Source organism: Megalops cyprinoides, chromosome 2, assembly GCF_013368585.1.
Source record: "Megalops cyprinoides isolate fMegCyp1 chromosome 2, fMegCyp1.pri, whole genome shotgun sequence".
In the NCBI taxonomy this organism is placed as follows: Eukaryota; Metazoa; Chordata; class Actinopteri; order Elopiformes; family Megalopidae; genus Megalops; species Megalops cyprinoides.
This window is the reverse complement of record NC_050584.1, coordinates 11814435-11830130: the sequence shown is the minus strand read 5'-3', so window position 1 is coordinate 11830130 and position 15696 is coordinate 11814435. Positions and strand designations below refer to the sequence as shown.

The 15696-nt window shown below is 42.3% G+C and overlaps 2 protein-coding genes across 4 annotated transcripts; both read left to right on the top strand.

Moving 5' to 3' along the window:
• Positions 1-1475: 1475 nt before the first annotated feature.
• Positions 1476-3531, top strand: thtpa (thiamine triphosphatase). Of its 3 annotated transcripts, none has more exons than XM_036522531.1 (4): positions 1476-1544; positions 1996-2083; positions 2265-2951; positions 3286-3531. In XM_036522531.1, exons 2-4 carry the CDS (start codon positions 2014-2016, stop codon positions 3384-3386), a joined length of 858 nt encoding a protein of 285 aa, XP_036378424.1. In that variant the 5' UTR covers positions 1476-1544; positions 1996-2013; the 3' UTR covers positions 3387-3531. The 3 variants fall into 3 exon arrangements, with proteins under 3 accessions (XP_036378424.1, XP_036378423.1, XP_036378425.1); XM_036522530.1 differs by having other exon boundaries at positions 2262-2951; XM_036522532.1 differs by having other exon boundaries at positions 2262-2966; positions 3286-3344.
• A 1464-nt stretch (positions 3532-4995) lies between these two features.
• Positions 4996-15068, top strand: dcaf11 (ddb1 and cul4 associated factor 11). Its single transcript, XM_036522917.1, has 15 exons — positions 4996-5219; positions 5977-6202; positions 7290-7417; positions 7696-7814; positions 8069-8133; positions 8724-8824; positions 9002-9148; positions 10540-10594; positions 10939-11007; positions 11767-11824; positions 12259-12444; positions 12886-13039; positions 13703-13855; positions 14143-14249; positions 14486-15068. Exons 2-15 carry the CDS (start codon positions 6012-6014, stop codon positions 14579-14581), a joined length of 1629 nt encoding a protein of 542 aa, XP_036378810.1. The 5' UTR covers positions 4996-5219; positions 5977-6011; the 3' UTR covers positions 14582-15068.
• The last annotated feature ends 628 nt before the right edge of the window (positions 15069-15696 follow it).

Sequence of the window (15696 nt, the reverse complement as noted above, 5' to 3'; positions counted from 1 at the left end):
TTAGAACTGCCCTGTTCTCCCTCACCGTTTCGTTATGCCGTGCCACTTGGACACGTACGCTTTCGTTTATTGCATCGCCATCACCTCTGCCCAGTAGATTTAACCGAGCACTTGCATTGACGTGCTGTTTAGAATTTTGGTGCCTTCTGCAGGATCTGCCAAAATTACGCAGATCATCAAATCCAGTTCTAGACCATGTCAAACATCCATCTGCAGGCCTGAACAGTAGACAAGGCCAGCAGTACATTCGCTTAGTGACCATGCTACCTGTAAGCCACTTTACCTTCTCATACCAGGAAACTTGAAAAGACCGATTTCTACCTCGCGAGTTTTGAAACAAATTAATTGCAGGTTTAGGTCTGCCCTCTGCTTTAATGCGTTTTCTTTCTTCATAAGTAAGAGATTCGAACGAGTCACGTAAAATCCGATCCACGACGTTTTCCATTTAAGCTAATTAGGTAAATATGTGTTCGTTAGATCGCTAGCTAAACTGTCTTGTTAGGTGGCTAACAGTAAGTGAAGCCTATAGTTAAGTTATAATTGTAAAAAAAAAAAAAAAAAACCTACCCAACCTACACCAATTTGTCTACCTTGCAGTTTTACAAAAATAGAACAAAGATTTTAACCCATTCTCCAGACAAATCACATGGATTAACTGTAGAGGTTATATTCATCAAAACAATTAGTTGCTCCTCAACTTCATTGGTCATCACAAAGTATCGTGTTATCGCTCCTGGATGCAGCGCTTTGTACACGTGAACGTGTAGACGGGCTTCCGGGCGGAGCTACATCTCCTCATAACGTTGTTTGTCCAATCAGGGCCAGAGAAAGCATCTCGTTGCTTCTACTGGAATCTCATTTTTCTCTTTTCCGCGGGAAGCCAGGCTTCCATGGGTCAACTGGTATTGAACAAGAGGGGATTTTAAGACATTCGATAGATGGCAGTATTTCGCTAAATATTTCAAGTAGAGATGACAGCAGTAAGCGCATGCAATGTTGCTTCAAATTTTCGCATTTTCAGTTATGCAACAAGTATATATATATATATATATATATATATATATATATATATATATATATATATATATATATATATAACACGTATATGAACACTAGAGGAGGGTTGGCTTTCTTTTATGGCTTATCTGTTGTGATTCGCTCTACATGTGCTCCGAGGTTGCTTGAGCTGATGCATAGGCAAAGTGGTGAATCACACTGATCTAGAGGTACTGTTCTATTCAGTTTAGTTGTGGATCTACGTATAATTATACGCAGCATTAGACTATCTTCCTACTGCCTTAAAAGATGCAACCTCTCGAAACTGAACGTCAACCGTGCACGAGGAGGACATAGGAATCCCAGAATGCACCATGTAAACGAATACTGCGGGCCACTGGCTCTAAGTCCAATACGGGGGTGTCCGTAATGCGCCTGTTCAAATTTACTGTGGTTTTGCCTGGATGTATTTCCAGGATCGCTTCAAGTGGATACATTTTACTTTCAGAGCCAGGAACGCAGAAAAGAAGTCGAGTATTTATTACAAGGTAATTGACTTTTTGCCTGTCTGTGTTATTCGCCATAAATTACCTGCTATGTTACAATTAACGAAATATTACTGTTACAGTCTATATGTGTCGACACAAAGATACATTAGTAGTAGTGCTAAAGGCCATGATCTCATCGCGTAGGAGTATATCGTCATAATTGAACAACGACTCTGCACACATACAGCTAACGATACTCGTTTAAACACATGAACTCATTGAGAAGCGGACAGGTCAGAGTCGCTAACCATCTGGATGGATGCGCAGTCTGGATATTGGCATTAAGATATTAAGATCATGGCATCATGAAACAATGACGAAACAATAAGTAATGTTTGTTTACCTATATAAATAGAAATATTAAAAACTCGTCTGATGTTATGTTTGTCTCAATACTATTAAAGTATAAGGTGGCATATTAACAATATGTGTTGTTGACCTTATTATTTAGGTGTGATACTGTGGAAGTATGAATGTGGAAGTGGAGAGGAAATTTGTGTGCGACCCAGATATCCAGAACAAATTAAGAGACATTGGAGGTGTGTCTAGGAGTTAACCTCTGGTAGAGTATTCTAGTATTGAGCTTTGTGAAAATAAAACTCTCATTGTAGTTCATATCTGTGATAATACCAAATGTTAACGCTTCTCTCTCTCTCTCTCTCTTTCTCTCTCTCTCTCTCTCTCTCTCCCCCCCCCCCCTTCTCCCTTGTATGTCAGCAGCAGTGTGTGTTGGTCAGTCCAAGTTTCACGATCAGTATTTTGACTCTCCAGACTTCTGTCTAACTCTGAGAGATGTCTGGCTACGCCGTCGCCAAGGATGCTGGGAACTCAAGTGTCCTAGCAGCAAGAGCACACCAGGGATGGAGGAAGAAGAGAGACTGTGTTCTCGGTATAGAGAGATAACCAGTCTACCTCAGATTATAGCTAAAGTGAGAGATGTTATGAAACACGGATGTGAAGAGCAAGGAGGACAGAGAGTTTCAGAGGTTGAAGAAGAAGGAAAAGAAGGCGACAGACAAGGACACAAAGGGGCAACAGGAGAAACAAAGACTGGAAGCCACATCGACCAAAAGGATCCGATGATCAATCATAGCGACAAACCCAACACCAAAAGAAGTGATACTGTAAACAAAGATGTGACAGGATTTGAGGATGCAAACCAGTGCTCTTTAGAAAAAGATAGTGACCTGTCCTGGTTAAGGGAACTAAATCTTGTTCCTTTTGCTGAGTTCACTACTGAGAGATGCTCATTCTCTCTTAGCGAAGAGGGTGAAGAGGGTGTGATTCATGTGGATCTTGACAAGGCAGACTTTGGGTTTTGTGTTGGAGAGATTGAGGTTCTGGTCCCTGATGGAAAAGAAGTTCAGTCTGCACTAAAGAAGATCCAGAGGACAGCTGAAAGGCTGGGTTAGAAAATTCTATGTGTGTCTGCCTTTGTCGGGCTATTACTTATTACGAACTTTATTTACTCTCTCTCTCTCTCTGTGTGCGTGTGCACATGTATGTGCGTGTGTGGTAATGTGCAATGTATTTTTGTCTACATTCAGAGTGTGGACTTTCACTCTATCCCTGTCTTGATAATGCTTTGCTATCTTTACAGATAATAGAATATGCAATTATGTTTGATCTGTATTAGACGACTGTATATGCTTAATTACATATCTAATTTTTTACTTGTTTTAAATGCCGTAATCTCTTGGACACTGTCATTATTTGTCTGTCTTTTTCTTTCTTTTTCTAGGTCTGTCTGGTGATCAGAGGATCCAAGGAAAAATGGATGTCTATTTGCAGCGATACTGCCCAGAACACTATAGGAAGTTACTGAATGCTCATGTATTGTAAGAAACTTGAATACATTAGCTAGTAACTAATAATAAACAAATTTTATGTAATAAAATAGGATGTTTTGTTCATAAAACATACCACTTGATGGTAGTCTGGAAATTGTAGTGCCAGAAATACTACCGTAAAAAGACAGGTAATTACAGTCACAACAAAAATACAAAGTCTGATGCTATCTTTCTGTAATGATACATTGTAAGATTACATGCTTTCAGATATTTTCACTCTTAGATGAGTGATCAAAAGTAGCTGTTAGTAGCTGCTACCAAGCTACGAGTCTGTACATTAATTTGTTGTATTAGTAGAACTGTACAGCTGTGCAATGTACATACATATACTGCTAAAAAGCTGCTATTATTTGCAAGAATAAAAGTGTCAGTTAGGTCATTGTTTAGTTTGTTACTCTCTTTACATTTCATTTAACACAGTATTAGTTCACTTAGCGCACACTTTTATGCAGGGCAGTGATACACCAGGATATTTTACCGACTCATTTCATACTACAAACCTTACTAAGGGGAACAACAGCTGTTTACAAGTCTGATTCCATAATCATGAAGCCACTCTGCCATGTGACGTGATGAAGTATAAAAGAGTGTTTGACAGGGAGTAATACAATCCATGGATCTCTTCGATGCCTTTGACTGTCCTTGAACTGGATCCTTGAAAACATTCAGACATTCATGAATTAGCATTTTATCACAAAATAGACTGATGAACAAGCATAATGTATTTTCTCATATATACTCATTTGCTCAGCATAAGTTGAAAGTATATATTGAAAAAGTGAACAAAACTACTTTCAAGGTTTAAAGGTTCTAAGGTAGTTGCTAGCTAACAAGGGCATTCATTAGTCTGACTTGATAGTGTATATACTGTATTCTGTAAACCAGCGCATATTTATTCACTCTTGTTCAACTTCCCTAATGATTTTCAGTCTGAAGATATTTTATTAATATTTACCTGGTTGAGTAAAGCCTTTATGATTCAAATATAGTGGTTTCAACCCCATGTTAAATGCCACTGTTTCTTAGTTTCAGTTATTAAGGTTGTTTTGCATTAGGGTGAAATATTATTATTATTATTATTTTATATTAAATGTTTAACAAAATGAACATAATATTAAATATTATTAAACGTTTCCCCTAGAAAACCTGATTTGCTACATCGCCACAGTCACAATAATGCCACTGGCTAAGTTGTTCAGTTCTTTGCAAGGTGTTTAATTAAAAGCACATATGAAATATAGCCTGTTCAAGAATTTAACAAAAAAGTTGATAAACTAGCGTTCTTGTCAGGTCGAATCTGTGATATATATTATAATAATTATATATTCGACCTAGCTTTATTGTTCCCAGTCCATCCAAGGAGTATTCCCTTCCCCATATTTTACCACTGTAACTATAGTGGCGCCTTGTAGGGTGAAGAGTATTATGTTTTTACTCGTTGCAAGTATAAGACTGAGTGCTACCGGTGCATGGGCCTATGCCTTGAGGTCGATTTTTGGTATTCGCTATAAGACACAGCAGAGCCCCAGGTTTGCAGCCAGACCCTTCCCGTTTTCCCTGGGTGGAGTCATGTGACAGCAAAAGGTGCAGTTGCTCGGAAAATGTAAACAACATGGCGCTTGAGATGGGAACTGTGGCCTTTGCAGGAACATCATGACAGCGGTGCTCAGGAGAACTGTTAGATGAATATTGATAATGACAGCTTTCAAAAGCTAAGCTGTGACAGCGTAGCTAAACAGGTAGCTAGACATCTAATCGCACAGTGTGGACGACAGAAAATTACAATACTTAAAAGTGTCAAGACCCTTCACGCCTCGAAAACACGGTAAGTAGCTAGCTAGCTTGCCAGAGAGGAAGATAACGTGAGGTCACCGGCAGTTACAGTATTTAATACTAACAGTAAGTGAGTAGCTAGCGTTAGCTATATAACATTGGAGATTAGCTGTCATAAACGGGGTTCTGTGGTCCTTATGGGTTTATAAATGTGTTTCCTCTTTTGTGATGGCACCTAAGTAGCCCGCTAAGTCCTTGCTAAAAGACTCGTTTTAGCTAACTAGCTATCTAGGTGTACTGACCATGTAATGGCTTAGCTGCCACCCGACACGCTTCATCTATGATTTGCTTGCGAATTTGCAATACTTTTACATTCACGTGGGCCAGCTGTTAAACATGGGTCAGACTTAAACTTTTTGAGACCTCTAAGTTAATATATTGCTTTAGGTTGCTTTATTATCATGTGCCGTTGAGGCTAAATAGTTACATTTTCATAAATCGCGAAATTAAAACAGTTAAGTCAGCTATGTTGCTACCCAGTTGCTAGTCAGCGCACAAGTTAGCTACAGATAAGTGGTATGTTGGCATAGCTACCTAGTCAAGCTAGCCAACCATCATCCTTTGAAATGTGTCTGTATTATGTGGTGTAGGTCACTGTTATCGTAGCTGCATCCTTGTCAGCTAGTGTAAATTGCTGGATGATAAATCGTTTACCATTGCAAGGTTTAACGATGAAATGTGTCCTGATGCAGTGCACACATTTTCTTGGCTCACTCGCTAAGCGTTTTTGTCTGTTACTTATCACACAGCTGGCTAGCAAACGTCTCTGTTAGGCTCTAAGTCTATGGGCTCTCAGTCCAGTTCTGGGATGTCCGGTCGGGGATCCAGCGGCAACCCAGACCAGTCGGAACCAGAAGAAACTAACCAGAACACCAGCCAGAGAGGCGGTAGACAGGCAGAGCGACAAACGGACAGACAGTCGGCAGCAGAGGAAGACGTTGATTTAGCTCAAGTGCTGGCGTACTTACTGAGGAGGTAAGTGGAGCCTGAAAACTGGAGTTCTGTTTGTTGATCTGTCGGGTTTCACTGTGCTTTCCATGCTACTTGTTCCCTTTCCAGATATTAAGCGGGCTGATTTGGTTTACAACAGTTTACAATTATATAAGAATCAGAGAACTTTTCTTCAGAAACTTATTTTGTATTCAGACAATTTGGAGTAAATGGGTTTACTGCTGTTGCATTTTGTCATTTCTGAAAGAGAGACCCATGAATCTGCCTACCCAAAGACACTCACACAATTCTAGATAAATCAGAGTTCCAGCTCCTATTCACTGTGCTGTTTAATTATCAGTAGATGGGTAGATAAAATTACCAGTGTGTACCATCAGTATAACCAGTTAGAGATAGAGGCAGTGACCACTGGATCTGCATGGTGCCTACTCCTAAATGATGTCTGTAGATAAGGAGCTACTTCCTCTCTCTTCTCTTTGAACATTCTGCCTGACTCACCAGGTACCAAGTTAGCTAAGTTTTCATTGTTTTGCGCAGTAGTTATTTGTAGGTGAGTGTTTTTCTTGACGTATTCTTGTAGGTCTTTGTAGAGCCTTACTCGACGAGAAGTTCTGGAGTGCTGTACAGACAATGAGATTTGCAGATTATGGAAGGTTTATGAGGAAATTATATTAAGTGTCTCGTGGAACAATTTGAAATTTGTGTTGGCATGATCTAAGGTGAGAGGCAGCAAGCTTGAAGAAGAGAGTGTCATGCTGAGTGGTGGCAAAACGTCTCCAGAAGGGCACCACATTAGGCCTGTTCACAAGGCATGCCTGTGGCAATGGTGGCTACCTCGCAGATGCCTGCCCTCATTTCTGATTACACAGTGCATAAGAAAACAGTGGCTTGGATACAGGTCTGCCCTTTTCCGGCTGGACCAAATTTAAAAGACTATAAATCCAAATTTTGACCACTAAACTGTGTAATGTTTTGATGCGGCATTAGAGAGTTTAACTTGGGACCATTTGCATCCTCTGTGATAGCAGTTTAGTAAGAGATCGACCTTTTATTGCTTGATGGCCGTACTGGCCTGTAATTTGTCTGTCTCTTCCCACCTTCATGATTGAAGGGGTCAGGTGCGGCTGGTCCACGGAAGTGGGGCAACAGGTCTACAGCTCGTCCAGTCGTATTCTGACTCAGACGATGATAGTGACGGCCCCTGGGAGGGTCGCCTAGGAGACCGCTACATCCCCCCTGGTAACTTCCAGTTTCATTGGCTAATTTGTGTGCGTTATCATGAGGGTTGTTGTGTGAGCCCTAAGAAAATAAGGAAATTTGTATAATGTGTGACTAGTTTGCACGTATATCACTGAGAATGTTCGGGTATGTGTGTGTGCATGCATGTGTGTGTGTGCGCGTATGGGCATGTGTGTGTGTGTGTGTGTGCCCGCACATGCATACTGGCGTGTGCACTTGAGTGTGTAGGCATGTCAGTGTGTGCTTTGACAGCGTGTTATCGGTGCGCTGTCTGTTAGTGGACCTGCAGCCCGACACACAGGATGTGGACCGCAGTGAAATCCGGACCCAGATCCTACTGGCTACTGCCTCTTCTGGCTCAAAAGCTGCACGGAGCTTCACCCACATGCTGAGACAGGTGAGAGGACATGGCCCTGCTCTGCTGCCTGTGACTCTGTGCCAAATGACAGCGGTTGTCTGGGACCGGAGAATTGCCGTCCAGGCTGCCCTAGTGGCAGTTTTCTTAAAAAGTGGCAGTGGCCATTTTGCTGTACTGTGTTGCTCGGTCTGAAAGGCGGATGAAAGGTATCTCAGCGTGCTCCTCCCAACCTGCTGGGCAGAGCATTACCAGTGAGCACTCTGGTGACTGTGGCATTGTTGTTTTTGTCTCAGAGGGAACAGGGGCGGTGTGGAGGCTCCAGTTTCTCTCATGGAGAGTGCAGTCGCATTAACTCACAGTGAGTCTACCAGCACTTTTAAACGCGCAGCACATCTAATCCTGGAGAGCGTGTTACTGCTCAGACACACTGCAAAGATGATGGGAATGGAGAGGCTGCTCCCCTGTCACGCTCAGTGTTCCACATGCTGTACACAAGTATTTTTTGTTGTTAGTTAAATTGGTGGATTACACAAGCTGTAATGCAAAAGACAGGGAGTAAGGCCCTCTACATTACGACAATAATGAAAATAGCATGGGTTGTGTTTGCAGTTAAACACTGACAGCTGTGCATGTAAGTCCCCAGTTAAGTTCTTAATGGAAATAAATACAACCATGACAGTCAGTGCTTCATCATTTACGTTAGCAAGAATCTGGATAAGGAGCGACTCTATAGATTTAATTATATAATTAATTACATAATTACCTTTGGAGCATTGACTAATATCACAGACCACTGTTACACTATAGCCTCTACCGTGGCTGTTTATGTTTGTAAGGATAGATTGTGTTCTGAGCGGTAGCTGTATGGTCCTAATCATGTCTGTGCACAGTGGAATGAGCTTGTCCTTACCCACCAATACTCTTGTGAATAATAATTTGCCTGCCCAGTTTCCTGCCCAACCATGTGGCCCACCAGGACACCTATCAGCAGAAAGCATTCTGTGGGGTGTACAGCAACGACGGCAACACGTTCCTGTCAGCTTGCCAGGGTGATTACTTTCTTTCAGATACTATCAGGAAATCAGTAAAAATTGATTTAGACATTATATTCCCATCTGCTCATGTTTATGTCATAGACACTTCCTCTGTACTGGCTGGTAACTGATCTGCTCTTTCACTGGGAAAATATGATGTAACATAAGCCCCCCCCATTGTTTCTCCCTCAGATCAGATCATCCGTCTGTATGACACCAGCAGGGGGCGCTTTACCCTGAAGCGTACAGTGAAGGCACGGGACGTGGGCTGGAGTGTACTGGACGTCTGCTTCACCCCCGATTCCCATTCCATTCTCTATTCCAGCTGGTCCGATTATAGTAAGAGAGGAAGCGACCTCAGAAATAGCAACTCGGTCTCTGTGGTTTGCCCTTCCAGTTGAAGGACAAGAGATTAACTGCAGGCTTGCGCTGTATTCAGCTTTTCAGAGGGAAAGAGAAATGGTAGAGTATCGTGCATTGAGGTGTGTATTCAGTTAAGATGGGAAAATGAGGCTTTTCATAGCCGTAAGTTACCTGAGGCACCAGTTGTCCCGTGCAAAGCATTTAACCCTTTTCACACTATAGTGACAAGAGTTTTCAAAACAAGGTATATTCACACATGCCGGGACACAAAAATGTATATATATATATATAAGAGTTTGATATTTATATGTAAATGATTGTATTCAGGTTAAGATGGCAGTATTATTTTACCTTGTTTTTAACAAGGATTTTTGGTGAGACAGTGATTGGCACTTGCCTGTTGAAACCCACAACACATAATGCTCCCACATTATAAGAATTTTTCATCTGAGTCACATATTAGCCTCACATTACGGGGAAATGTGGAAGCAGGAATTAGGAAGCAATCTGTCCCATTTGACCCCCATGATGGAGTATGTTAGTAATTTTGAGAGGTCTGTGAACATGTAATTTGGAAGTCCTCCAACCAAATTTTGTGAAGAATTTGAATGGGGGCTCCCAAGTAGCTCAGTGTCTAAGGCGTTTGCTTTGAGTGCATGCTGAACTCTACAGTGCGGGTTCAAACCCAGCCTGGTCATCAGCTGATGATGGCTGGCAGCTCACAGTAGGGATAGGGAGAGGTATGCCAGCAGGTGTTGGCTGTCTTGCCGCTGTCAGGCACCCTGTGACTCATCATGCACTTGATTGGATGATATTCCGTGAAGCTGTGCCCATCCAGCAATTAGTCCTTAGCTCTCTGTAGTGTCTTGCAGTGTGAAAAATAGTCATGGTTGGCGTGCGTGTATCGGAAAATTGCCAGCATTAGTGCGCTAGTTGAAACATATCCAACTGATGATTCCAGTGTACATTAAGAAACATTAAGATAACTTTTTCAGTTCTGTTCACTCACGTGTTAGAACAAGAACTATCGTTTTCGAAAACTACATAAATTGACACTTGTGCAACAAAACAGTTCAAAAACCTTACATTTCCAATTCATGGTGATTTTTTTTGTTTTGTTTTCACAATTTTATTTACTCTTGATTCACACTGCCAACACGTCTCTGATACAAAATGAGCAGGGCGTATATTAGACTAGGAAAAAATCTGATGTCAGATGGGAAATGGAATCTCTCTGAGTGTTCAGCTGTTGTTGTTTTTTTCCTGCTGCACGTGGTACTGAAGAGTCAACAGGATTTATTAGGCAGATTGTGAGGATTGTGCTTGTGTGCTGATCTGTGCACTCACTGCCCTCTTTCCCTCTCTAGTTCATGTCTGCAGTATAGATGGAGACAGTGAAACGCACACCGCTCTGGACCTCAAGTTAGTGTTACCCTCATAGTTGTTGTAGCATTTAAACCAGGTAATGGAATATTTTACCTGCAGTCTTGTATGCACTTAGATGAATGAGGTTTTTTTTCCTCAGTTTTTTATTTAACTTTAACCTGTCATACAACAATATTCACATGACTAGATGTGTGCTTTGGAGTGTTGTGCATGGACGTATCATTATAGCATCCACCATTCCCAAGAAGAAAGAAGCATCATCACCTGATCTAAACATTGTGTTTGTGGGTTTGATGTAATAACACGAACAGTTTCTGCCACTGGAGAAGTCTGATTCCTGTAAACTAATTAGGTACATTTTCTGTTTTTTTTTTTTTCAGTCCAGACGAGAGGAGGTTTTGCGTATTTTCTATTGCAGCGTCATCGGACGGCAAAGAGGTCCTTGGGGGGTGAGTGTTTAATGGTCTATGGTCTGTCTTTGTATAGAAAGTTATTCACACAAAATGAGGTATCCTGACCTTGACATTGTGTTTTACGTGCTATCTTTGCTTTAGTAACCTCTCACACCTGGAATAATTTTTTTTACTCATGTATGTGGCAAATTGATGGGGTCAGTTTTCCTGGGGAAAATTGATCCAGTGGCAAACGGTGATGTCTCAACATTTCACTTTCATTACTCATTCAGTTGAGCCTCTTGTTTTTGCAAGTTAATATTTAGTCACATGAGTAGACATTGATAAATATAAATAAACCACCGTGACAAAAATACAATGTGTGCTTTTTGAAACATTAGAAATATATTACACTATTTAAGACAACTGTTTCATGCATTCATGCGCTTCATGCATGTTTTTAAAATGTTAATGTTAGTTTTAAGTTTGGTTTCTTCTATTCATATGGAATTTTGAAGCATTTTCAGAGATTTACCATGGATGTGAAACTCAGAGTCATTACAAATCATGGGATGTTAACAAAAACCCAAAACGTGTTTCCAGAGAGATTCTGAAAAAGCACTAAAAGGATCAGGGGTCCTTTTAGGGAATATCCTCCCTTATTTGTAGATTTATATTGTCTGCACTCACTGATGTAAGTAAATACCATGGGAACCTGTGGAGAACTAGTCCTGTGGAAACAGAGCTTATGTCTGTGGTCCTGTGTGATCTGCTGCTAGTTCCTGTCTTTCTCTGCCGCCCCCCCCTCCCCCACAGGGCGAAGGACGGCTGCCTCTACGTCTTCGACCGTGAGCAAAACAGGAGAACGCTGAAGGTCAGCCGGCATGTTTTTTTATTGCTGCCCCTGTTGGGGCTGCGACCTGTCATTTACACCCTGTCACCACGTCAGCCTATACAGCGTCAAACTCACACTGCCTCCTGGGTCGTCTTGACTCTTTGTCCTGCTGTGGAGTACCCCACAGACATTTAGAGTATCAACAATATCAGCTCCCTAGGTGACACTCTCCTAACTCTTTGTCTCTTCAGAAGCAAGATGGGATCATATGTATTGATGAAAAATTTGCATCTGTCATTCTCAGTGCAGTGTTTCATTGCTTCACGGTATTTGTTACCTGCCTGAGCTCTTTTATAAACTGACTGTCTAAATGGTGTGCATGTGCTGTAGACACATACAGCACAAATACATATAAACATATAGTAGTATACACATATAGAAGCATATATAAGCCCCTCTCTGCCCCTCCACAGATTGACGCTCATGAGGACGATGTGAATGCAGTGGCATTTGCCGACAGCTCTTCACAGCTGCTGTTCTCTGGTAGCGACGATGCCCTGTGCAAAGTGTGGGACAGACGGACGCTGCGAGAGGACAGACCGCAGCCCGTGGGACACCTGGCCGGACACAGAGATGGCATCACCTTCATACACAGCAAGGTAAAAGCTCATCACACCCTGGGGTAGCACTGCTAGGATCTGAAGTGATATGCAAGCCTTCATTCACACTAGACTGGAAATGACAGCGTCTCTGTTACCTCTTTGTTTGTGCTGTAGCTCGACATGCTCAGTTGCCCATGGGACATCTTTTGATGGATTTATGTAAAGCTTGGGTCATGGTTTCAGCCATGACAAATCTGATGATTCACTGGCTCCCAAAGACATAAATCTCAGCAATTCCTAGTGGCGTTCCCTGAAGGTTTGAAAGTTTTTACACTGTGCGCATAGTGTAAAATGATTATGGAATATTCAGCAACTTATGATTTCTTACTAAATATTACAGACTAGCTTACAGCTAAAAGCCAGCTGAACTGACCAGTATGTGTCTGGCATGCATTTTAAACATTCTGATGCATCCATCCCTCTCTTCACCTCTGGCAGGGGGATGCACGCTATCTCATCAGTAACTCTAAAGACCAGACGATCAAGCTGTGGGACGTGAGGAAGTTCTCGCCAAAGGAGGGGCTGGCTGCTTCTAGGCTGGCCGTCACACAGCAGAACTGGGACTACCGATGGCAGCAGGTCCCCCAAAGGGGTACGAACATAGAGAATGGGAAGGGGGGGGGGGGGGGGTGGAAAACCATGAGGTAGGCTAGGAAGAGGGCCTAAGCCTCACTCATGCCCTACTAAACTGTAGAAAAGACAGTAGTAAACGTCGGTGGGTATTAGACCTAGTTCCTGTGAGTTTAAGTATCAATAATGGCAAAGGAGTTGATCAGTCTCCCAAGCTCATCCCAGTTACAGTATAATTTTTTTTTTTTTGGCTTCAGACTCTTTTCCTTTGTGTCAGTTGCTTGTCGTGACTCGTTTTTCTGTTCCTGAAGTCCTCTAAATAGTTCTTTGGAAACTCAATCTCCCAGCTCTTGTTTTTGCTGTCCTTATTGAATGGAAACAGGCTGGAAGTTGTTAAATCTGATTGACAGACAGCAAACACCCATGTAATTTGAAACTTGGTGCCAGCTTCGTTTACGGTCTATTCTTCAATCTATCCATCAGTCTTGCCTGCCATCAACAAACTCAGAATCAGTGAAGAAGTGGGAAATTTCATCTTCTTAATCAGCATTGCATTTCAGCCTTTACATTTCTGTAAAAAAAAAAAAAAAAAAAAAGAATGTTAATGCCCTGACAGCTTCAGCCACTTAGCATTAGGACCTGACCCTGTTCTCCCTCTGTTGCCCCCCAACCCTGACACATACAGCTCTGAAGAGGAACAAGCTGGCAGGGGACACATCGGTGATGACGTACCGAGGTCACGGTGTCCAGCACACGCTCATTCGATGCCGATTCTCACCCGAGTTCAGTACCGGCCAGAAGTTCATATACTCCGGCTGCTCCACCGGGAAAGTTGTCAGTGAGTCTGTGTCTGTGTGTATCTGTGTGTGTGTACACCTGTCCCTGTATGTATGCGTATGTAAGCAACAGAGAGAAACTTGTGAACGTGTACGTACTGCACCCCATTTCTGTCAGAAAAGTTCACAAAGTTCACAAGAAGTGTTCACATAAGTACTGTGATGTCATGCGGTGTGTATACCTTTTCTCCGTCGCTCTGCGTTCGGAGTTATTAAAAGGCCCCAGGGCAGTTTGGTATTCTGCAAATGTGCACGGTGTGTAAGCTGCACTCTATGCCTCCTCTTCCAGTCTATGACGTGCTGACAGGCAGTGTGGTATCCAGGCTGTCCGATCACAATGCCTGCGTGAGAGATGTCAGCTGGCACCCCTACCAGGACAACATCATCAGCAGCTCTGTGAGTGCCCCTGCGGCAGTTTTCCCATACAGTCTCCGGTGCCCCTGTTTACGTGTACGTCCCGCTGTGTGTTCCTGTGTCGTTTTTCCCCCACTCGTCTTTAACCCGTCTTAGTGCGTGCTTGTCTGCCTGCGTGTGTCTAAGGGCGCCTCTGTGTCATACAGTTCGAGCGTTTACATGTCTTGGCATGTCTGCGTAAATCAGTGTGCGTGCTGTAATTTCCCCTCTTGTTTCAGTGGGATGGAGCCGTGCGACTGTGGGAACACAGGCAGACTCACCCTTTAGATGAGGACAGAGAGCGGGAGCGGGCGCCCGACACCATGGACAATTAAACAAAGACGAAGTCAGTGCAACTCTCACTGTCCCCACAGGCAGGGGCAGAGAGACAGGACCGGCAGGGAGCCGGCTACCAGACAAACAGCGAAACGTTATTGACCTGTTGTGGGGATTTACAGTGGGATTGTGAAGTACTGAGCTCCCAATTCCAGGTTTGCTTCCAAATTCACAAAAGCCATTTCTGGTCTGTAACTGCAGATATGCTGAAGCCTGCAGCAAAGCTGGGATGGAGGAGGCAAGGAGTGATTTTTTTTTCCCCTCCTTTGAATTAAAGCCATGGCTCTTTGATGAGGCCTAAGATGAATTACCTAATACAAAAAAAACAGAATCTACATACAAGGTGCTCACTGCAAATGGATCACAAACATTGGTTTATTAAACCAATAAAGTGCAAATAGGTGATGGAATTAATTACTGGAAATAAATTACTACGTATAAAATGTGTACTACGTATAAAAAGTTACTTTTTGTAAAAGCATCAGCCAAAAGTTTAGAAATGGCAGAAACAGGGAATTTAAAGAAATCTTTAAAGAAATCTGGACATGGAAAAAAATCTGAAGATAATTCTATTAATGTATGACATTGTGTTCATATTAATGTCCTGTCCACAAGAGAAAAAACTTCCTCAGATGTAAAAATTTGAGGATGTCAGTGGCTGTCAGTATGTGTTGAAATGTGTGCAGAAATAGTGAGTATGAAGGGTTTGTTGCTGTGTGTTTCAGTGTCTGTTTCACTTGCATTAAGAATGTTTTACAATAACAATAAAGATTCCTTTAATGCACAGTTTACCATTTTGCTTGCAGTCGGCGTTCATAGACTATACGCAGTATACAGTCATAGAGTGCCACACTGAAGCGAAAGTGCTATAGTGGCAGCATGTAAACCTTTTTAAGTATTTATTTTCTTGCTGTATCAGTGTTGCATCAAGTGAAGGCACTGTTCAGTGGCTGTGTGGTTTGGTCTGTCTCTTTGCCCTCTGGTGGGAAAATCTCATTACTGCCATTACATGGGTGAGCACTTGCTCTGTGTTTTGTTTTAATGGCTGCTTCCTCTAGTAGAGGCCTAGAGAATCAATTGCAGATTGATAGATCAGGGGGACGCTCTCTATAGG

What these genes read in the sequence shown, in the direction of transcription:
- thtpa (XM_036522530.1), top strand. Translation starts at nt 2,014, where the DNA reads ATGAATGTGGAAGTGGAGAGGAAATTTGTGTGCGACCCAGATATCCAG. An exon ending in CAAATTAAGAGACATTGGAG is followed by an intron (nt 2,084 to 2,261) that starts GTGTGTCTAGGA and finishes CTTGTATGTCAG; the next exon opens with CAGCAGTGTGTGTTGGTCAG. An exon ending in GAGGACAGCTGAAAGGCTGG is followed by an intron (nt 2,952 to 3,285) that starts GTTAGAAAATTC and finishes TTCTTTTTCTAG; the next exon opens with GTCTGTCTGGTGATCAGAGG.
- dcaf11 (XM_036522917.1), top strand. Translation starts at nt 6,012, where the DNA reads ATGGGCTCTCAGTCCAGTTCTGGGATGTCCGGTCGGGGATCCAGCGGC. An exon ending in CACACCGCTCTGGACCTCAA is followed by an intron (nt 10,595 to 10,938) that starts GTTAGTGTTACC and finishes TTTTTTTTTCAG; the next exon opens with TCCAGACGAGAGGAGGTTTT. An exon ending in TCACCTTCATACACAGCAAG is followed by an intron (nt 12,445 to 12,885) that starts GTAAAAGCTCAT and finishes CACCTCTGGCAG; the next exon opens with GGGGATGCACGCTATCTCAT.